The sequence below is a fragment of the Dinoponera quadriceps genome, unplaced genomic scaffold (assembly GCF_001313825.1).
Source record: "Dinoponera quadriceps isolate SergipeBrazil2010 unplaced genomic scaffold, ASM131382v1 scaffold616, whole genome shotgun sequence".
In the NCBI taxonomy this organism is placed as follows: Eukaryota; Metazoa; Arthropoda; class Insecta; order Hymenoptera; family Formicidae; genus Dinoponera; species Dinoponera quadriceps.
In genome coordinates, this window is record NW_014555184.1 from 169,846 (window position 1) to 192,456 (window position 22,611).

Genomic DNA, 22,611 nt, shown 5'->3' on the forward strand with positions numbered 1-22,611 from the left:
GAGATGGATGCCGAGCGTCCTATCTGTCTCTTTCTAGTCGAGCGCTGTGATTGGTTGTTACAATGAGCCACCAAGCGACCACGCGACGTCAGGAGGGGAGAAAGCAGACTAAAATTTCGTTTTGTAAATATGCGTGCACATGTGTGTAGAATTAAAATTCGTTAAATATTCGAACGTTAACAAAATAATAATTGAACGCGATTTGTTTAAAAATGAGGCATTGTTTGAAATGCAAGGCGGAGTCTTATCCTGGATGTAACCGCAGTTTTCACTCGTAAGAAAGTACAAATACGTAACCTCAAATAATTATATGTTATTTTTTCCTACATTTAAAAAAATATGTAAATGTTGTAGGCTACCGAAGGATGTAGATATAAGGCGTAAATGGTTGAATATACTTCAACTACCTTTGTATTTTGAAGTGAAAACAGTATATATTTACATCATTTTAGCAATGACAGTTTCTTTGAATTGGATGGAGAAAAATGTATAGCTATATCGTCGTTGGCGCGGCAGCCAATCCCAGCGCGTGACTAGAAAGAGACAGATAGGACACTCGGCATCCATCTCTCTCTTTGCCTCTATGACTTCCACTTACAGGCTTGTTCTCTCTATTCTTATATCTCTATGTGCATATGAGTGCCGATCTAGGTAGCTCCTGACTCCATGTTGTTACGGCGAACGAAAACTCCAGAGCAGGAAGTTTCCCACATTCTGGCGGGAATGATCTTCGTACGTTTATTGGAATTCGATGGCACGTTAACTGCAACGAATCGGCTGAATGCGCGCGAAATGTCAGTTTTGCTCCACGACGTCGATCGGCTTTGATCGTCGCCTAGTTTTAAGACCGATTCCAATCGCGACCATTGTTTCGTTATGATCGCAGCCGAGAAAATTTGAACGTGAACCGGCTACATCGGTCTTTTGTTTAAATGCAGCTTCACTCAACATTTCGTGATCGATTCTCGAGACATGGAACATAGCACGACGAATGTGAAGAAGAGGAACACTGAGAATCCCGACGAGCACTCGGCTAAACGCTGCAAGCGTACCGATAATGAGAATGATGTAGAACAGGTGTCCTAACCAATACATTGTACTTGTTTCCCCATTGTTGGTTGATTGTCATAAGTTTTTCACGGATTTTTCTTGGTTGCAAAATTAATTGAGGCCCGAAAGTACCCTTCCATCTTTCCTTCTCTCTAACTTTCTGCTTTCAGAAGCAAACAGAAAATTCTACTTGAATACTTTGTTAAATGATATGTTTGGTACCAAAACAGAATAGGGTGTATTTCATATGTGTACTTGATTTGTGATGTTATTGTAATATTGTTTCAACACTTATTTTAGTGTGCAGCTGGAAAAGTGAAAAAGATTCGTCTTCGTAACTTTATGTGTCATGCAGCGTTGGAAATAGAATTAAATGAAAATGTTAATTTTATTGTGGGACGTAATGGTAGTGGCAAAAGTGCCATACTAACAGCACTAACTGTTGGACTTGGGGCAAGAGCAAATGTTACCAGCAGAGGAGCTTCGGTGAAAGGTATTATGTTATAAAATTTATAAAATTGTCTTCACTATATATATATATATATATATATATATATATATATATGTATGTGTATATGTTTAAGACAATAAGCCCTATTTTTTGCTGAACTGGTATAGTAACTTGCACTATAGTTTTCTTTTCTTCTTTTTTCCATCAAGTCTTAACTATATATATATCTATCTTTTTTTAAATTCTATAAGTGTATACTAGTTCAGTGAAAAAGATAAACCTAATTTATCAATAATATATATTTATATTATTACATATAATATATTTGTATAAATTGCAGAGTTTATAAAAAAAGGCGAGGCCTCTGCAACTATTGAAATAACTTTATCGAATGAGGGAGATGGAGAATACAAACATGATATTTATGGTAATGTTATTATAGTTACACGTCTTATTGGACCAACATACTCAGCGTATAAAATTAAGAATTGGAAAGGTATAAGAATAAATTCTGTTCTTAATACTTTAAACAAGCATGTAGTATTTATATTTACAGGAAATCAAAGCAAACAATATTATTTACAGGGGAGATCATCTCGACAAAACGAGATGAATTGGAGAACATTGTAACATCGATGAATATACAAATCGACAATCCAATATCTGTCCTGAATCAAGATGTGTCGAGAACATTTCTAATTAATTCTAAACCTGAAGAAAAGTACAATCTATTTATGAAAGCTACTCTCTTAGATATGATAGAAAATAATTATATAGAAGCTCTGAAGATATGTGAGGAAGAGAACGAAAAATTGGATCAATATTATGAGGTATGTATTCAGTTTTTATGTCATTACATTTTATTGTAGGTCATATTCTTATCGTTAGTCATGTTTCAGACAATGTCGCAGATAAAGTCAGAGATAGAGAAATTAAAGGACAATATATCTAAAGTAGAGAGCATGGACGAGTCGCGTGCGGAATTGACAAATCTGGAAAATGAACTTCCGTGGGCTATTGTATGTTTAACAATTTTAACACACAATTCTGTAACACACTCAAGCAATAGAACTCAACCTTGAAAGCCTGGAAGCCTCGCTAATCAAAAATTCTCGATTATCATCCGTCGATATTGTTATTGTTTGAGTTGTATTGTTTAAATTTCTCTGTGCACAAACCTTGCACTTGAAGAATGAATTTTGTACATATTATTCACTTTGAATAAGAAATGTTTCGTTATACAGGTTAGTGAAGAGGAGATAAAACTTAACAAGATTCAACAAACTTTAAACACGCATGAAGCCAACCTGAAAGAGTTACAAGCTACGGAGTCATCCGTGGGATCGGTGAATGAGAAAATCGACAGCAAGATCAAGTATGAATTAAGTTTTGCGATCCAATATTTGCTTGCTCAAATTTGTATAGTCGGTTAACATGCCTCTGAGTCTTTAACACGCTTTAATGTACTAACGATATAATGAGATTAGAGAAGGAATCTTTATACATTGTTGTATTCAGCACATCAGCTGCTTATCTTTTTTTTTGCTTGTAGGGAAATAGAAGAAAAGATCCAGCGAGCTGGGCAAGAAAGGGAGGATATCGAACAAACGTATATAAGTGTACAAGCAAAGCATACAGCTGCGAAGGAGGCATATTTCAGCAAACAGCGCGAATGGCGATCCGTAGAGAACCAGGTCAAACGATTCGAGGACGATATTGGTTTACTAATGGCTGAAATTCAAAAATTAGAAAAGTAAAGGCATATGATATTCAGTTTTACGTGTATTTCTTGATTTGAGCATTTGCCTTTTTTTTGTTTTTGTGTGTGTGTGTGCGAGATATCGTTACGCATTCTCTTGTCTTGCAGTTGCAACGACGAACAATACAACCAGAGGAAGGTGATGGAAGAGACGCTGTCAAAGTTAGATGAAAAACTGGACGAACTCGAAGCCTCGATGCGCACGAAGCAAACCGAATTGATGCACTTGGAGGCCGACAATATGCGACTCTTGCAAGAAAAGCAGTCAGTCAAGATCGAATTGGACAATCACGCTGCGTGCATACGTAAGTCCATACATCCGTGGCATACGAGTTAAAAATTATATTTTTGGTATAAAGCTCGTAGCACACGGTACTTGTTTTCGTGCTGGATCTAGTGAGGCTCAATGACATACCAGAAATATTGTTTTCCGATTGGCGCATTTCCATCCAGCACAAAAACGCGCCGTTTACCGCGTGCTTAATTGAGTGCACGCACAAGGGAAAAAAGAAACGATATTTACGCGTTTAGTAAACTTACAGGCAAACTCGAAAGGAATTTGAACGGGTTCAAACAAACGGATAACGCGCTGAGCGTATATGGGCCTAACATACCGCGTCTGCTGAGGAGAATTGAGGAGGAGTGTAAGAAAGGACGATTCAAAGAAAAGCCACGTGGTCCTATCGGTATTGCTGTATTGAAATATTAGCAGTTATCATAAATTCGCTCGGCCTCGTTTCTAAATTGCATCAATTGCATACAGGTGCTAACATAAAGCTGAAGAATAAAGAATGGATACCGGCGGTAGAAAGTTATCTAGGTCGCCATACTCTTAACACGTTTTGCGTGGACAATAGCCAGGACGCTAAATTGTTGACTAGTATTATGAAGGAAATCTTCCACAACGAGAAACTACCACAAATCATAACCAGCAAGTTCTACCATCGGGTGAGCAATTCGTCTGGTGATTTTGTCGCTTTCAAGCTGAAGTGCTCGTAAAGACAAATAAGCGAGCTACGATATTCTATTTATAAATATTTCACATTTCTTCATTGTGTATCTCGAGCAAGCGTTTGCTTTTAAAAGATCGGCGAATGATCTGTCGAATTCTGTCGATATACGCAATCGGCAGTATCTCGCAGATATTTCTGCATATATGACCGTTCGACCGTTTCAGATACATGACGTTAGTCGTCACTGTACGCAATCGTCGACGTATTCTAACTTGCTGGACGCGATGGTCATAGACGATCCAATCGTGGCTAACTGCTTAATCGATCAGCGTGAAGTCGAGTGCATACTCCTCATACCGACGAACCAGGAAGCCTGTCAGATAATGTCGAACGCGACGAAGGTGCCGAAGAATTGCAAGAGAGCGTTCACTCAGCAAGGCGATACCTACTTTCCCGATCCGAATTACAGGACGTATGGCGGCAGGTGCGAACGCCCGAAGTTGCTTCAAGTCTCCACCAAGGAAGCGATGCAGTGAGTAGAACCAATTATCGTCTGCGGTAATTGTATTCCCCGATAACCGATATAATTGTTTGTTATTCCATTTTTATTACATTTTTTATCACATTTTGTATTATTCTTCTATAACACTAATATTTGTACTAATACAATTTAATTTCACTACTCTATACATAGTTTTTATATTTCTCTATATATATACTAATACAATTTAATTTCACTACTCTATACATAGTTTTTATATTTCTCTATATTTTACTATTCCTTTATTTTTACGTGATCATTATCTAATTGATTATCTATCGATTCTCTTTATCATCTTTTCATTCTTAGAACACTGAAGGAAGAGCTCGAGCTAGCGGAAGGTGTAAGTCGAGAGACGAGGACCGCGTATATCGCTATCTGCGAGAAGGAAGAGCGCACCAAATCCGCACTGACCAACGTGAACGCGAACGTCAAGAAATTGAAAGACTTACAGAGACGTTACAAAGAACAGATTGATAACTTGAAGGATAAACTCGAGATGAATAACGGCACGTCCACCGACGTCTTCGTAAGTAGCGCAATCGCGTCCCTTGATGAGAATGTCACTTCTACTTTCGTTTTCTTCGAAGTGTTGACGCGCGTGATTGGATTTATTGCTTCTACAGCGGAACGAGATCACGGAGCTCGAGAAGAAGATGGTGCAGCAAAAGGTCAAGGAGGAGGTTCTAGCTGCGAAAGTGCAGGAGCTCCAGAATAACGTTAAATCCCTCGAAGACGATGTTAAGCGTTACAGGAATTTGATAAACGACGCGAGCATAGTGATCGAGCCTCTCAATGTACGTCCAATGTATATTCCATTTTATTTCCTACCTTATACGATTTGGTAACGTCATCACTACACGCCGGTCTTAATTAATTTTTCTTCGAATAACGTCACAGGAACAAATAGCAGAGCTCACGCAGGAGAAGAACAGTCACCGCTTCGAGACGCAACGCTCCGCACGGAAATTGCAGGTGGTCCAGCAAGCCGTGCAAACCACGATGGCGAAATTTGCAATACAAGAAAGAGCCACGAGGGCAGCAATTAACGACGCCGAGAAAAAATGTCCCAGGATAGACACTACCAAGTTTGTATCGCAGAATTCGTTTACGTTTCGGCGACGTGCTTTGAATGAATTTTCAGCCGTCTGTTCCAAATGTCGCCGGAATCACTTCTTATGCTTTCTCTCACTTGTCCACGTGTCATCTCAATCTCTTGTCCTTAACAGAACGAAAAAACGTATCAAGGATTTAATGGCGGATTTAAGGAACAAGATTTGCGAAATAGAGCATCAATATGGCAGTGTGGATGACTTGAAGAAACACTTGCAGGAGAAAGAGGAGAAGTACGGATCGAACATCGAATTCATGACTAAATTGAAGGAAAGTTGCGAGGTAGGTGTATCATCATGTCCGTGATTCGATTTATTACGCTCGCAATTCACAGTTTTCACGACGATGCGTTCTCGCACATTGCAGAAACACATCGAACGGGTGAAGCGTCGGCACGCTGTGTACGAGGAATTGAGGCAGTTGTATGGCGTTCACATACAGAAGTCCTTCAAAGACGTACTCGCTTTGAGGCACTATAAGGTAATAAACTAAAGAAAGCTCTTTCTCGCGTGCGTAGCATGCACTTTCTTTCTTTTATTGCGTGTGCCGAAACGTTTTTTCACTTCGTTCTGTTTCGATCAGGGTGACATGATGATCGACCACACGAACAAGGTGCTCAATTTGAACGTGAGCGCACGAGCCGATAACAGCTCCAACAAAGACAACCGATCACTCTCGGGAGGCGAGCGATCTTATTCAACCGTCGCGTTCATCCTGGCCATTTGGGAGTGTATCAAACTACCCTTCTATTTTCTCGACGAGTTCGATGTATTTATGGTAAGTGTTTATCCACACACACACACACACACACACACACACACACACACACACGTGTCCGAGATCGCGTCTCAGAAGAAGAGATTATTTTCCACTGGAGAGATGTTTTCCAAGAAAAGGTGGTTTCCGTTGCGAATTGGATTCGTATCGAGTAATCGAGGGCAATTTTGTTCTTATTTTCTTGATCTAGGATAAGGTGAATCGACGTGTGATCATGGATATATTATTGGATCACACTAAGACGCATTCGGAAAGTCAGTTCTGTTTCCTAACACCTTTAGACACGTCGAGCATTTCCACCGAAGATTACTTAACAATTCACCAGTAAGTATAGAAATTTCTCACTGTCTGCTATCGGGGTAATGCGATCGCTGTGTTTTACGGTTCTCTTGAATGAATGTGTCTTTTCAGGTTGCAACCACCGGAGAGGAGGGGGCTGAGTCAATAAACGTTTACCATTATTATTATTATTATTATTATTATTATTATTATTATTACCACATCGTTAGTTTATTTTCTCTCAGTTCTCTCCCTTTCAATTTTGATGCAGTATCTTGTTTTGTTCTACATGAAGTCCAGTGAATATATGTGTTTTGTTTTCGTATGCAATTGCACTCATATACCTCGTTATCTAATCGAAAGTATTTATTTACATTGTACGATATTGTTCTCGTAGGTAAGCTTCTAAGTGTTTATATTTCTTTCTTCTCCGTATAATTTGTAAGATACGAAGTCAGAAATCCGAACGTGAAAAACCTGCTCATTGAATGTGATGTGAAAACTGTATGTACGATATCTAACATTCTACTAGATAGGCGGGTTCCACTTAACGTTCATAACGATTACGAGCATCGTTCTGTCTTTTTTCTTTTTTGTTTAACATCCAAGAAAAATAAGGATAGAATGATGCTCGCGAGCGTTAAGTGGAACGCGCTCTACGTGTTACATGTAATGTACTCTCTAGGTATTCGAGGAAAAGAAAAAAAATATGGCCCGCGACAAAATTATTTTACATACAAAATTTTCCACGATGTACATCGTATTGACTCACATTATTCGGTGTACATCGACAGGTGAGAGAGCTTTCGTCGCAGGCGTACTAAAATAAAGAAACAAAGGTATCTCTTTTTATACCGCAGAAATTTTTATACCACCGAATAAAAACTCAATGTATAGATATTTCTTCGCTAATTTATTATTAAGCGCCGAAAAATCGACCGTAGCGATTCATCATGGCCTCTCCAACGAGGCCCGTCGGGGAGAACTCGCCTCCCGTGTTCTTCCAAATCCCGCCGTCTCCGGATTCGTCGCCAGGCACGACCACCTTGTGGCCCAGGTAAATTCCCCCCGATTCCCCACTATTAATCGTGCAATCTGAATATCCTCATTACAAATCATGCTTTCCAGTTGCCGGGGTAGTTCGCGCGAGCGACTTCTCTCCCTCCCTCCCTTCCCTTTCATACCGGATTGATTCATCAGCGAGAGACCCGGAGCGGTCGGAGGTGTGCGGCGGATCGAGATACACGCACACACGGTGTGCGGTCCACGTCGAGCCGGCGGTAAGTGGATCAAGGTTCGCGGCATTGCGCGAATCTGGTCCGGCCGGAGTTCCCGGCTTCAACGCAACTCCATTACACTTATTACATGCGATGCGCGTGAGAGACGGCCGGCCGGTGCGTGTCGGGTGGACGGGGCGTGGTAATGGCGTTGTGCAATCCACGCGTGAGTATGTTGGCACTGTCGGAGAAAGTGCCCAAAGAACGCTCGTGAATCGCTAATGGCCCGGCGAGGTGGGATAACACCGCGGGCAGGTAGTGCCTGACCCAATTTCCGTAATTGGGTCCGGCCAAATTCGATGATTTCCTCAACTGGCTCCCTGCTTCTTGCGGTTTTCTATCTCTCTTTTTCTCTCTTTCTCTCTCACTCACTCACTCACTCTCTTTTTCTCTTTCTCTCCGCGATCGGATCAGAAAGATTAAGCAATATATTATAATACATCACTCATACATACGTATTTTCGTGAGTTGCGCCATTGCACGGAATTATTACATTGACCGTAATTGGTATTGCGAGAAGTTGATCCGATCTCGGCGAGTTTATTTCTAGAGGAGGAAGAGAGGGTCTCTCTTGCGCTTCTCGCGCTTCTCTCGCTTCCTCCCGCTACTGCGGAGAGCTCGAGTGATCGCGAGTGGACGGCTAAAGAGGAAGCTACAGAACCGCGAGGAAGAACCCTTCGCGCGAACGCGGGTAACGATCGCGAGATAAGCGAGGCCGTTGAGGGTGGAGCGAGGATAATTTCAGAACGAGTGGGTGTACTTGCTAAGAAACATGAGATTTATTCGATAAACATGGTTCCTAAGTAACGATCCAGTCAGTTCAGTGGAGGTAGGCAGGGGCGGCGGCGTAAGCGACGGGGGCGGCTGCGACCTTGGCGAACGGCGCGGCGTAAGCGACCGGCGCGGCGGCGACCTTGGCGATCGGCGCGGCGTAGCTGATGGGAGCGGCGTAGCTGATGGGAGCGGCGACCTTGGCTACGGGGGCGGCGTAGGCGAGGGGTGCGTGAGCCACAGGGGTGGCGATTTTGGCGACCGGCGCGGCGTAGGCGAGAGGAGCCGATGCGACGTGAGCGACGGGGGCGGCGGCGACGGTCTTGACGGCGACGGCGGCGGGCTCCTTGCGGACGACGGCGTTGAATCCGTTGACCGGGTCAGCGGTGTAGTCGACGGTGCGTCTGGTGCCGTCGGCCTCCAGGAGGGAGTAGCTGCCTTGGACGACGTCACCGTCGCGGGTCTCCTGCTGGCTCTTCGCGTCCCCGGTCAAGCTGTCGTGCACGTCGTAGGCGTAACTGTACTGAGGATGCGGGTCGAAGTCAGCGTCGACCGTCTTGGCGACGGCGACCGGAGCCGTGGCGTACGCCAGAGGAGCAGGGGCGAGCACACCGGCGTTGGCGGCGGCGATCAGGGCGGCGAGGACGACGAACTGCGGAGGTAAGAGTGTGTTGTTAGTAGATGTCAATTCGATCGACGTACATGCGAAAAAACAAAATACATGCTGCATTCGAGTAAGTCTCAAGTATTTCGTAAGTTTGTGTATCCGCGAATATGCTGCAAGTACATCATAAGCATAAAATTTGTTCAAAATATATTCTTAGTAAATTTGGTATTTCAATCAAGAATATTAAGTTAAGACTAAACTCTCTCTCTTTTCGATGAAGTATAAAATATTCTGAAAAAGAGAATACATTCTTATAATTGTTATATAATATTGTTTGTATTATCTTATATAAATTGTTATATGTCTTAATACTTTCATACTTTAAAAAAATAGGTTCTTCCTTTGAGTACGCGATAATGAAGTTTTCATAATGATTCATCATGATTAGTATATTTTAAGACTGTTATCAAGAAAATATTCTTTGTTAAAGATAACTTATTATTTAAAACAAAGAAGGTAAAGTGAGACGATGGACGAACCAAAAGTGTGCGTTGAAAGAAATAGAGTTCCCGTCGTAAGAACCGAATTTCGTTCGAGAACCGGAAATTATGTTTTCTTTAACCGAAACACTTCTTTATTTTGCGTTTATCGTCAGATAAATTCTCGCTCGTACTTTTCTCCACGTGAGATAACGATAAATCGCATCGATGGGACTTAGATTGAAAATAACTGTGGTGGATTTTCAGTGCGCGAACGACGAGAATCCCGGACGAAGGCAGAGACGGCGAAGTCGCTTCGACGAAAGCCGGTACGTGCCGAGTTTACCGAGCGTGCCGCGTCTACTCGCTCGTTCACGCGCTCCACTTTCGAGCGGATTCGCCGTTAATTGCGCCGTTTTTTCGAGCCGATTAATGAAACAATAATACCGCCGGGAGGGCGACAATAAGCGTGGCTGCGAGACCGGACGAGCTCGCTCGTAATTACCCCGCGAATTCGTTGTAAATAATCCGCAATTAACCGAACGTGCCGTGGTCGGAGCGATTTCGGGACCGGCGTACTTCGAGAATCGCAATACCTTGAAGGCCATTGTTGCTTGGTTGATTGGTAGATTGGTAGATTCGCTCGATCTGAGTCTGTGATGCGAATGATACCGGTGGATGGACGGTTTTCGGCTTTTATACCGCCGCGCCGGGGACTACCGAAAGGCCCACACCACACTACGCTGCACCACCACACGCCGGAGCATACGTAACTGGGTGACGGTACCTTCGACGGTCACCCGATTCGCGGCCACGCACAGCGAGCAGCGCAAAATTGAGCAAGAAATCGGACCACGCCCAGCGACCAGCCGAACCCGGGTTCGAGCCCCTGCTCTCTCGTCGGGCCCCGAGACAACCGGCCAGTGTACCGTCGTCGTCGTCGCCGGGGACTAGGCCACGTCCTTGCCACGAGTTACCTAATCCTCCCCCGCTCGCTCCGTCGAGGGTTCCACGGAGAGCGTTTGCTCTCTCGGCCCGTCGGACTGGCTCTTCCGAATTTCCCCTTTTTACTTCTTCTTTCTCTTTCTCCCTTTCTTCTCCTCTCTCTTTCCTCTGCTCACAGCCTTATGATTGAGGATTTTATGCGAGAAAAGGACCATGGGAGAGCATCGTATCCTCCAGATGACTCTCTCTCTTTCTCTCTCTCTCTCTCTCTCTCTCTCTCTCTCTCTTTCTTTCTTTCTCTCTTCTCGTGGAAGATTTTTCGCATTTCTATACAAGACGAGGTCCCTTTGTGCGCCGTGTGAAAGGTATGACGGGTGTTTCGAGTTTCGATAAAATACGTTTGGGTGCCTTTTCATCGGGTTCTTACATCATTACTCGAATCAAATGCTCTTCGCGAGAGGAGGTTCCCTTTTTATTAGACGATTACATGATTATACTCGCGCGCGCGAGTTCCACTGCCCGATTACGAGCGTGACTTTCTTTTTTCCTCGCTCTATATGAAGTCTCCCCGGGTCTATTAACACGTCCGTCGCATAGACACGCGCTCATTTGTCACCCTCTGTCGTCCTCTCGGCTGATATTTCTGATATTTCTCGTCCTTGCGGCCTCGTGGTGATTTTAATGCCGCGCGTTTGATAATCCTCTACTACTCGCTCGCCCTGAGTATTATGATCCACACGGGAGATTTCTCTCGACATTTTTCAGCTTGTCCGCGCGTCTCTCCTCTTAAGAAACGTATACGTTGAATGAAAAAGTACCTAAAAAAGATCAAAAAAATACTTATTCACTAGAGATGTCAGTATCTGATATCTTTAATACTCTCTAATAATCTCTAATAATTATCTACCGATAATATGTATTTACTTAGATTTTTCTCTTTGAATTCTTTTACTTAAATAGAATAAACAATTGCCTTCGCGCAGAGCTAGCCAGCACAGAGAAAAATAGTTTTAAATCAATGATAGATATCTTCATATGTAAGCAAGAGTATTGTAATATTCTTAGATTTTTGGACTGGAATTGAGTTCAAGCAATGAGTATTGTGAATTTACTAGGATTCAGAATATATATTTTCAATCAATTCGATACTTGCGATGTATTTACAGATATATAAATTTACGAAATACTTAAAATGAGTAACATTAATTTGAATACAGCATATATCTTTCTGCGTACATCCATGCGCGATCGCTTCGCGGGATTCAATTTGTTGGTACGCGAAAGTTCGTGCGAATTATCGACCGCCTCGTAAGTTTCCTCTGTCGCTATTCGCGATCAAGCAAACTCTGCCCTTGTAACGCGCGGAATGCGACTTAATCGATGCGACCAATTGCACAGTGCTGTGGAACGAAGCATCACACTTGCGTCAAATTGCGTGAGCCTTCGACGACGTTCGATTCACGTGTAAGTGCGCGAATGTGAGCGCGCGTTTCAGTGCAAGAGCCGATCAACAGCAATTAATGAGTTGATCCGTAGAATGCCAGATTTTCACTAACGATATTAAGGAGTTCCTACATATTTATTATTACTTATCGAAAATACACATTCCTATAGCTTTATTTAACTAAGTAATAAATATTAATTTTGAGCGCGAAATTAGGACAAATATACATAGAATGGTAAAGTTGGAAAACAATCGATCCGATCTGAAGATTGAAAAACACAACAATTTTTTTTTCGGTGTAAGAAAATAGTTCGATGGACCGACTGCTTTAATGGATACGTGGGTAGGTGGCCAGGTACTCGAACTCGGATAATTACGCGTTTCGAAACTTCGTAATTTCTTCTCGCACGTTTCTACGTCTGATAAATTGTATCTCCCGAGACTCGTATCAGCTGATCGCACGAACGTCGCAAGGACAGCACGCTTGCGATTCGCGAGCGATGATAATTGCTCGGTATAAAAATTCGGGTCGGACTGCAGGGGAGACGCAAGGGAGGAGAATTTCCACAATTAAACCTCCGTATTGCGCGCGAGGCTCTCGCCGCGTGTCGCTCGATGTCGAAACGAACGAGAGGGATAAGCGCGCGCGGAAAAAATATACTCTCGCGCGCTTATTAACGGGAGAAACGTCGCAGTCGATTTGCTCGCGCGCGCATGAAAGATGGCCGCTCCGATTGTAATTAATGGTATTTTGTTGCTGAGTGCGAAGGCCGCGCGCGACTCGACTGCGAAATTCAAGTCCGCGACGGCCCGTCCCGGTAATTAATACCGCGGGCGGTTCCGGGACAAACGCTTTTTTTTCGCGAAAGGTCCCACCGGAGGAGAACGAGAGCGGGCACAGGACGATATCACAGCGAATTCGATCTTATATGAAAATAAAACTTGTACTTACACGAAGAAATATATTTTATACATTTATATCGCCAAAAATACATTTATGTTATTCCGGAATAATTTTCACTTGAATTGAGAAGAAAAAGGTATCCTCACTATAAGAATTATATCAGTTTGAAGATACCTTTTTTTCCCCTTTTAATTCGTAAAAATTATCTCTTGAATGACAGGAATATGATAGAACAAATGTAGAACGAATTATTAATTATTTGATAGAATAATAAATTTTCGAACTACGTATATAAGATAATGTATTCACGCTTATATATGAGAATATAAGTCTTGAATCTCGATACTAATTTTTTCCCTCTGCAACGTGATAATAGGCGTTTAATGGTTCAAAATGCTTATATACTTTTTTTCGTTTAAACAATGCACATAGAGCAGTCTTTGACATGTACCAATGCGAGTGATCGAATTCGCTATCAATTTCAACGTCCGGATGGTCGGGAGCGCGATTCGCCGCCGATCACCGGACTTCCTGTCGCAACCTTCGGTCTTTTCCATAATCGACCGAATCAAAGCCGACGGGTTTCTGCGTCGAGAAGAAGAAAAAGGTGACGAAGGGGAGGACGAGGCTGCGCAAGGAAGCCATTTGCAGGCTCGTCCCCCGTAAATTGTCCGTCGAATGCCGTCCGCGGACGCGTCTTCTCTCGCGACGCGAATCAAAGGAAGCACGGCGACATTGTCGCGTATTTGAACCGACGGCGGCTGCAATCCTTATGCTCCGCATGCAAGATAAATCGCACGAAGTTACGACGCCATCGGACAGCCCGGCCGCGCTGACGGAATTAATTAAATTTCTCAATAAGCGTCTCCTTTGCCGAACGCCGAGCGAGTTTCCAAGCGGCTGGAGAGACCCGATCTGAATATTTATTTGGACGATTGGCATTTAACTAGGGATTTAATTGTTTTCATTATCCCCGTTTTGGGACGCAGCCGAGGAAGATCGGATTTTTCACGCACGTCACGGAAATCTCCCGCGGCGTCGCAAGGATCTCTCGCGAGGATCTCTCGCGGCGACAAGAAGCGCGATCGGCTCGAAATCTCGATCGTCGATCAGCGGCCCGCCCGATAATGCCCGCGGCCACGATCGATCGAGGTGGGCCTCGACGCGCGAATTCAGCCGGCCCACCTATTTCTTCTTTATGAAAGTGCTCCACTTCTCTCTCTCTCTGCCCAACCGTCGCGCGGGCCCCGCCGACGATGTTAGATACGATTACGCAATTACGACGCGTATCCCGTCCGGGACACGACACATTCGACACGGCGACACGTATATCGAAACGCGTCGAAAGTTTCGCGACAACAGCGACGACGACGACGAGGAGTAGGAGGAGGCGGCTGCTCGCGATTCTTGTTTCCTCAGCTATGCTCCACTTGAAAGTGAAAGAGAGAGAGAAAGAGACACTGCTTTTTGATACGATCATCGTCTCTCGCACGTGGGAGGATGTTAGATATTCTAGAGTTCTCCGGAGGAAGGAAGAAAGAGAGAGACACATTACAGATCTATTTGTCACATAGAAAAAAAATGCGTTCCAGTTTTAAGGTAATTGGTCCGTCAAACCATTTTCTTAAAGTAGCCTAAATTAGCCTTTTAAATTTTATTTCCATATTGATGGACATATTATCTACATATCCATAAAGAAGAAAAAATCTCTTATGAAACAATTGACCATTTGGAAGATATTCGCAACTAAAGGTGACACGTTTTATACGCGTTCCTTGATGTTAATATTTTATCTTTAACTTTTATTTTTAATTTCTTCTAAACCACTATAATTTTGTTCCCTGTATCGTTTGACGAACAAAATTCTCTTGCGCCAGCCGAACGAGACGAGAACGAGCGGGAGCCATCGAGATGTTTCATGAAGGTACCAAGGGAATTTCTACTCCGCCGTTGGGCAACTTGAAGAGCCATTAAGATTGTATTCTAAAAATAAATCCGTAACGTTGCGTCCGGGATTAGATTGATCTAAATTCTAAATCGTCTAGACGAGTCGACACGGAGTTTAATTCCCATCTCGATCGTTCACAGATTGCTCGCAGTGCTTTTTTGCCTCGTTCAAAGGTGCTAACTTAGCTTTCAGTTAATTAGAAATCTATATTATAATCATCTAATCGGCGATCGATGATCAGTAAAAAATCAGATGATCGTGAAAAATCGTTGATCCACGCACTGGACATACGAAAAGCGTTCGGCGTGGTCAGTGATGTACACAGACTCGCGAGAGTATTGCACAACCAAGCGATTACGCTGATAGACAGAAAACATGGACGAGGATTTCATTGTAATGTGCCAGGAGAAGTGAACGAATTCGCCAGAAATAGGAAACACGTGTGAAAGCAAGAAGAATAACGTATAATGATTTTCGAGCCTTGCGTCTCTTGTCATTTTTTTAAATATTGACTAGTAGATAGTATTATTTGGCATATTCGAAGCTTCAAAATAATCCTTCGGTATAATATAATATAATATTCTTCGATATTTCACGACGAAGTTCCGAGATTCGAAGTCGAATTATTCGAAGCTCCGAACTTCGCTCGAACATTCACATACCGAAGCTGTTAACAAAACTAATTTTAGAGAATGCAAACAAAATATTGTCTTATTAGAGAGTATCAATTGAACGTTAAGACGTCCTAACAGGTCCTAAAGATATTTTTCAGACGATAAGACAAATTTCATTACTCGAACGTAACGCGTCGAAGATTCAGAGTGTCGAAGTTTCGAAGAGCCGGTGCCTCGATCATACAATTTTCAACCCCGATACTGACGTGAAAGAAAGAGCTGATCGTGCGATTATTTCTTATACGAGAATCAAGTGATTTCTAAATACTTCCGCCTCCAAGACCCGTTCTTTCGCCATCTTTGGCCAGGTCCTTCTAATCGGCCGCGGCAATTGAAAGAGAGGGTGCGCGATCGTGCGCGGCGGCCAAGTTCAAGTGCGGCCGGTCGGCCGGTCGCGGATGTCAACGGCGGCGAACTTTCGAAGTTTCAGGCCGGGACCGACGGTGGGGACCCACGGTGGTGGCCCGGCCATCGGGTATATAAAGCGGCTGCGATCAACAACGGACATCATCAGTCTCGCTTTGGTAGATAACCAAAACCAACCAAATCCACTCAACAATGGCATTCAAGGTGGGTAGAAGACCGCACGAGGCTGCTGTAGGCAGTGGTGCACTGGGTCTTATCGAACCTCTCTTTCTCTCTCTTTCGAGTCTTCGTCTCGCAAACGGCGTATCGAATCGAGTAACATCAAGTCTCCTCGAGACTTCGAGTATACCGAGAAGTTCTTGAGGAGCTCACCTTCGAACTCACTCACTTTCTCTCTTTCAGTTCGTCGCTTTTGCCGCCCTCGTGGTCGCCGCCAACGCCGGTGTGCTCGCCCCTGCTCCTCTGGCGTACGCCACGGCTCCGGTCGCCGTCGCCCCGGTCGCCAAGGCTGTGGTCGCCAAGGCGGTCGACGCTGACTTCGACCCGCATCCCCAGTACAGCTACGCCTACGACGTGCACGACAGCTTGACCGGGGACGCCAAGAGCCAGCAGGAGACCCGCGACGGTGACATCGTCCAAGGCAGCTACTCCCTCCTGGAAGCCGACGGCACCAGGCGCACCGTCGACTACACCGCTGACCCGGTCAACGGATTCAACGCCGTCGTCCGCAAGGAGCCCGCCGCCGTCGCCGTCAAGGCCGTCGCCGCCGCCCCCGTCGCTCACGTCGCATCGGCTCCTCTCGCCTACGCCGCGCCTGTCGCCAAGATCGCCACCCCTGTGGCTCACGCTCCCCTCGCCTACGCCGCCCCCGTAGCCAAGGTCGCCGCTCCCATCAGCTACGCCGCTCCCATCAGCTACGCCGCGCCAGTAGCCAAGATCGCCACCCCGGTTGCCGCTCCCATCAGCTACGCCGCTCCCGTGGCCAAGATCGCCGCCCCCGTGGCCTACGCCGCACACGCTGCTCCTCTGGCTTACGCCGCACACGCTGCTCCTCTGGCCTACGCCGCGCACGCTGCACCCGTCACCTACGCCGCGCACGCTGCACCCGTCACCTACGCCGCGCACGCTGCACCCGTCACCTACGCAGCACACGCTGCGCCCGTCGCCTACGCCGCGCACGCAGCACCCCTCGCCAAGTTCGCCGCCGCGCCAGCCATCTCCTACGCCGCCCCAGCTGCCTACATCCACTGATGCGCGACTCGCCCGCGCCTCGTCCCCCCCTTCGCCCTCCCCCCCACAGTTGTCGACTCAGGCCGAACTTTTATTTATTTTTATAGCAGACATTTCTCCTATGTGACTGATTAAAGTGAGTTACATGATGTAAAGAATTCACCAGGACTACTGATTTGCGCGAGGCTGCCCCCTACCCCGTTTCCCACCCGCCATCCCGGTCAACGTCGATTAACATAACATCAATATTACGTAATCGCCCACTCTGTAATGTAACTGTTACATAACACACGCGTTGCACTGCATTTACATTGCTGATCTGGAAATCACAACATTGATGTTGTGTTACCGTTAGCTGGCGTTCACTGGGATGCTCGTTAGATATGCTAGATATGCGCCGTACTGGAATGCGCTGGTGTGCTTTGCAGAGGAGCCACATGCGTTGCTGCAATTATCACCACCGCTCTCGCGATTTTCAATCGCGAGCGTCTTGCGGGAGATCCCTTCGTTTTGGCCGTGCACTTTTTCGCTTTGGAGCGAAGGGAGTGCACGACCTAGTGTCGGAGGGAAAAGGAAGGAAGTCCCAGCGCTAATTCGGTTAAAACGAACGGGCCGAGGCGACGGATAGAAGGGTATCGGATGTGTGTAGTTACAACGGCTTGAAAAAATCCGGGGGTTCTTTCCCTATTTTTCCACGGATTATTTGTCTTCCTTACGGGGAGAAAGCGCGGCAGGTTACGATCGAACACGCGTGAATCTTTCTAATTCTTCCATCCCCGGGATAGGAAAGCAGAGAGACCGTTTTTCGGTGCTCGCGAAACTCTAAACTCGGACGCGAAAAGATCAGCCGTTGGAACTCGTTCCCCGACCATTGTAAAAACGATCGGATCGATTATTATTCACGGGTACGTCACCGGTGTGGCTTTCTAAGAGAAGAAAGGCGAGCGAGAGAAACGATTAGAGCGATCGAATCTAGAGCCGGGGGAGAGCGATTACCACACACGTATGGATGTGCTAATCGCGCGCGTGCGCGCGACATTCCGTCCCGGCGACGGATTGCAGCTCCGCATTGTTCCGTGTCGTCATGCCGGCGATGTAAATCCGCGGCGATGTCGAAAGGCCCGGATCTATTCGGTCGCGATGCGCGTTCGACATCGGCGACGTTCATCGCCGCGATTCCAACGTCGCGCGCGCTCCACCACCACCACGTCGCCGTCGCGATTATGATACGCGCGACGTTGAGAGCGATTTGCGCGCGCGCGTTGTGCAGGAATCTCAAATCGAAAGTAGACATCCGCGGGCGCGTGAGCGGAAAACGCAAGGAGCGGGCTGTGACGCCCCGCACGGTTCCCACGCCGCCGTCGTTCGCCGCGATTTTGCGAAACCACGGCGGAGAAACTCGGACTCCGTTGCGTGCAGAAGCTTCGATTTTCAAGAATCTTGAAGGCTCGGAAAGAAAACTGGAGGCTTTCCTCACCTTCCCGCGGAATCTCCGGTTCCTTCCCTGGGAAATTCACGTGTGTGTCCGGCTAAAACCCGCCACGTTTACTTCCTTCCGTAACGAAGATAATCGCGTGCGCTTAATTGAAGTTTAAATGAAGTTAATACATCGTATGTTAATGCATATAATGTTAACATACATACATTTATTATATATAATACACGATACAATGTTACCAGTACGCATACTTGTTTAAATCCGTATTAATAAGAAATAACTACCGAAAGTGGATCATTCAAAGTGTTACGGACTGATGTTTCAAAAGAAGTGCATCATATATATTCAAAAAGAAAATATATAAGGACGACGATGAATGTGGCTTAAATCGATATCATATCCGGTTCGATTAGTGGAACGAAGGGCGAGCGAGACTCGCGGGCGACGACGACGCGCGCGAGTTCACGCGGATTGTGACGGGCGACTTCGCGCAAAGTTGATGTTTTTCCATTGTCATGCCCGACCCTTGAGCGATGCAACCGCTTTTGCAATCGGTCCCCCGGGCCAGGCGCGGCGAACAAAAGCGGAGCTTCGATCCTGGCGCGGGAAGGCGCTCGAGAAAGGACCAGCGAAAAGCGGAGAAAGTGGGTCAATTCTTCTGGCCGGAACGCCCGAAATAGCGTGACACCCGATGCCGCGGTGTTACGCACGAAAGTTTACCCCGAGAGCGTCAAGGGCACGACGGCCGCGGGGATCGCGGGATTTCACCCGGAGCGTGAGAGAGACGATGCTTTTTTTACCCTCGTTTCGCCGTGAATCGCGACGATCCAGGACGAGACTGTGATGGAGGGGGGGNGACGGTGGAATAGAATGTAATTTTGAAAAGACCAGTTTTCTGAAAAAAAAAGAAAAACGATTTATTCTGCGAAAAATTGCTATTTAAAAAAAAACCAAGCGCGACCTCAAGACGTCTAAAAGACGTTTCATGTTCCGATTTCGGACATTTCTGCTGTCTGGGTTTCATTGCTGTGCCAAACGCAGAATAAACTGTTCATTTGCGGCGTGATTCGTTGTTTCCTCATCGAGGAGTCGCGGGGGGCCGCGAACGGCGTCTCGCACGCGCGTAACGACGCACGCAGCGCGACGAAGAAACGTGTAGAAAGAAGAATTACGCACACACCACCGAATTCGAGTTCGCTCGCAGCGGGCCCGAATCCATTTACTGGTGAGGGAGAAAGGCACCCAAATTCCAGGTCTCGATTTAAACGCTGCAGTTGCGCAACAGGGCGGACCGCTCGCGCTTTTCGGGAAGCGCGTGCACGCGTGCTCGCTGCCGTAGAAAACGATTGGCAATGGATGGATTACGTACGCCTCGATGCCGATGCCGGCTAATAATAAAGACCTTGATACGAAAGCTGTCACTTACACACACACACTCACACATATACGCATACATACACGTACATGTATCGTATTATTAATATAAATTGATATCACTATCTTACTAATCCATTAAAGACCACATGAGTCTTTCAAGAACATTTTCAATCAGGCTATCGATTTTTGGAGGTTTTTGTTAGCATTGAAGATTAATTAATTAATTTAATTAGCATTGAAATTAGTATTGAAGCTCGTTCTTTTTATCGAATGCGAAATACTTTATCTTTGTTTTCATCGGAAGTAGGTAATTGGAGAAAATTAGGACGGTGTTGTAGAAAACACGAGAATAGAATTACATTTTAATTACGTAATAATTTCCCGGGAAAAGATAGTCGTGTATGAAATTTATCTCTATATATGATTGTATATCATTATAATTAATTATATACCCACAACGAAAAAATATTATTTTATACAAAATGTGTACAAATACAATCGAAATAAATGCTTTTGGTGGCATAATGTCGACGTTTAATCAAATAATGCAATATCATTTTTTTCGTACAGACACAATTATATCCACCATATATGGACAAAATTCGTATATAATTTATATATGTAATCACATATATAATTTTATATAATTATATACAATCATTACTTCCCGGGATTGTTTACTTTTTTTTAATAAAATTGTCCCGTAAGTGGAACACTGGCGACTAAAGAATTGATTGAATTAACAATATCCGGCCGGTTTTTATTATTTTTTAGCCGTATTGACGAGACACTGATTATTTCCCTAAAAAAAGGACCTTTCGATGAGAACGGCAATTTGAATATTTCAACATTTCTGTTCGCAGAGCTGAAAGTACGAAGAAGCGGGGGATCGTTTCTCGAACCGGCTGGAAGAAGTCAAACGATGTGGTCGGGTGAAAAGTATCCGGTTGGAGATGCAAATTCGAGGGCGCGATCGCGTTACGGAACGCGACTAACCGCGCGAGAGGTCCCGCAGGGGCCTCCGCACAACGCGCAACCTTCCTCACGGCGACTTCGGCTGCCAATTAATATTCATCGACCTGACTCGATCTTGCTCTCACCTCGTATCTCAATTGATCTTTTCGGGAGTTCTCGTTAGTGCGGTAAGTTGCTCGCGAGGATAAGCCAATTATAAGTCCATGCGGGCGCCTGCATGAGCGCGCGAGGGCCGTAATATGCGTGTACGCACGTGGAAGACAAAGCGACTTTCAAAAGTGAAAGATATCGCGCATGCGACGATATCGTAGAGCCCGCCGGAGGAAGAAAAGTCGCGATTGCGCAATCCGTCACTTCGAATCCGAGCGTCCTGTCACAAGCGTCCTCGACGAAAGTGCAAGTGCAAGTCGGCCTGATGTGGCGCTCGTTGCGATAACGCGATGCGATACGCTCGCGCAATTCCTCGCCGAATATTCCTCGCGATTAATTTTCGCCGATCGCCCGCGACATTGTCTCATTTCACCCGGCCATAAATCATCGGCGACGACGCTCCCGTGACCCGTTCTTTTTCGCGGGCTTTCGCGCTCTCCCTTCTTCGCGCATTTTTCATCGTCCTCACCGACGTGGCGCTTTTTTAATGTTGCTCACACGACGAGTAACGTTAATGAACGACGGATCGCCTTGGCCCTAGCTTCTCTCTCTCTCTCTCTCTCTCTCTTTCTCTCTCACTCGTGTACCCGCTGGGAACGCTCGCGCACCCAACACGGTGCATCGGTGAGAAATCACGCGTGGTGGAGAAGGAGAGGATCCCACTGATGGATGTGACGTGAAATTTTATCTCGCGGCTTGCGCGCGAATCCTCCCCGTCGATTACTTATGAGAAGCGAGGAGCCGACTGACAGCAGCAATTTTTCGCTGTTCTTCGATCGCGCCGTTCGATCGATTTGCATGTTGTGTTGTTGTCCGATCGCTTGTACATATCACACACTCCGACCCATTTTCGTCTCAGCCGGTGACCTTGATTCGCACTCAAGCCTGGGCAAATAATAATAAAAAGAGCGCGCGCGGCCTTAATCGGTAAGTTCGAATGTTCCGTTGAGAGGAAGAGAAAAAAGAGCGAAAGAGAGAGAGAGAGAGAGAGAGAGAAAGAGAGGCGTACAGCAATCTCGTCCGCTGAGACGTCCGTTTAAAGCCGAAAGCGCGGGACACGTTCGTCCGATTCGATTCTTCTTCGCTTCGATTCTGTAATTCAT

At 45.5% G+C, this 22,611-nt stretch overlaps 3 protein-coding genes across 6 annotated transcripts; 2 read left to right on the forward strand and 1 right to left on the reverse strand.

The window, feature by feature from the left end:
• The first annotated feature begins 632 nt into the window (after positions 1-632).
• Positions 633-7,823, forward strand: LOC106743320 (structural maintenance of chromosomes protein 6). Of its 2 annotated transcripts, none has more exons than XM_014617046.1 (19): positions 633-1,077; positions 1,351-1,543; positions 1,842-1,997; positions 2,087-2,331; positions 2,401-2,520; positions 2,746-2,876; positions 3,054-3,254; positions 3,369-3,565; positions 3,803-3,946; positions 4,024-4,208; positions 4,438-4,745; positions 5,064-5,283; positions 5,381-5,551; positions 5,655-5,842; positions 5,984-6,149; positions 6,234-6,347; positions 6,450-6,644; positions 6,835-6,968; positions 7,056-7,823. In XM_014617046.1, exons 1-19 carry the CDS (start codon positions 973-975, stop codon positions 7,090-7,092), a joined length of 3,210 nt encoding a protein of 1,069 aa, XP_014472532.1. In that variant the 5' UTR covers positions 633-972; the 3' UTR covers positions 7,093-7,823. The 2 variants fall into 2 exon arrangements, with proteins under 2 accessions (XP_014472532.1, XP_014472533.1); XM_014617047.1 differs by having other exon boundaries at positions 1,041-1,096.
• Positions 7,824-8,957: 1,134 nt separating this feature from the next.
• Positions 8,958-16,791, reverse strand: LOC106743324 (larval cuticle protein A2B-like). Its single transcript, XM_014617052.1, has 3 exons — positions 16,711-16,791; positions 10,654-11,820; positions 8,958-9,623 (listed from the first exon to the last, which is right to left on the reverse strand). Exons 2-3 carry the CDS (start codon positions 10,663-10,665, stop codon positions 9,021-9,023), a joined length of 615 nt encoding a protein of 204 aa, XP_014472538.1. The 5' UTR covers positions 10,666-11,820; positions 16,711-16,791; the 3' UTR covers positions 8,958-9,020.
• Positions 9,573-17,589, forward strand: LOC106743323 (cuticle protein 19.8-like). Of its 3 annotated transcripts, none has more exons than XM_014617050.1 (3): positions 9,573-9,631; positions 16,281-16,542; positions 16,741-17,589. In XM_014617050.1, the coding sequence occupies exons 2-3, from the start codon at positions 16,531-16,533 to the stop codon at positions 17,587-17,589; spliced, it is 861 nt and encodes a 286-aa protein (XP_014472536.1). In that variant the 5' UTR covers positions 9,573-9,631; positions 16,281-16,530. The 3 variants fall into 3 exon arrangements, with proteins under 3 accessions (XP_014472536.1, XP_014472537.1, XP_014472535.1); XM_014617051.1 differs by having other exon boundaries at positions 9,595-9,631; positions 16,397-16,542; XM_014617049.1 differs by lacking the exon at positions 9,573-9,631 and having other exon boundaries at positions 14,700-16,542.
• Positions 17,590-22,611: the final 5,022 nt, after the last annotated feature.

What these genes read in the sequence shown, in the direction of transcription:
- LOC106743320 (XM_014617046.1), top strand. Translation starts at nt 973, where the DNA reads ATGGAACATAGCACGACGAATGTGAAGAAGAGGAACACTGAGAATCCC. An exon ending in ATGAACTTCCGTGGGCTATT is followed by an intron (nt 2,521 to 2,745) that starts GTATGTTTAACA and finishes TTCGTTATACAG; the next exon opens with GTTAGTGAAGAGGAGATAAA. An exon ending in AATTGAAGGAAAGTTGCGAG is followed by an intron (nt 6,150 to 6,233) that starts GTAGGTGTATCA and finishes CGCACATTGCAG; the next exon opens with AAACACATCGAACGGGTGAA.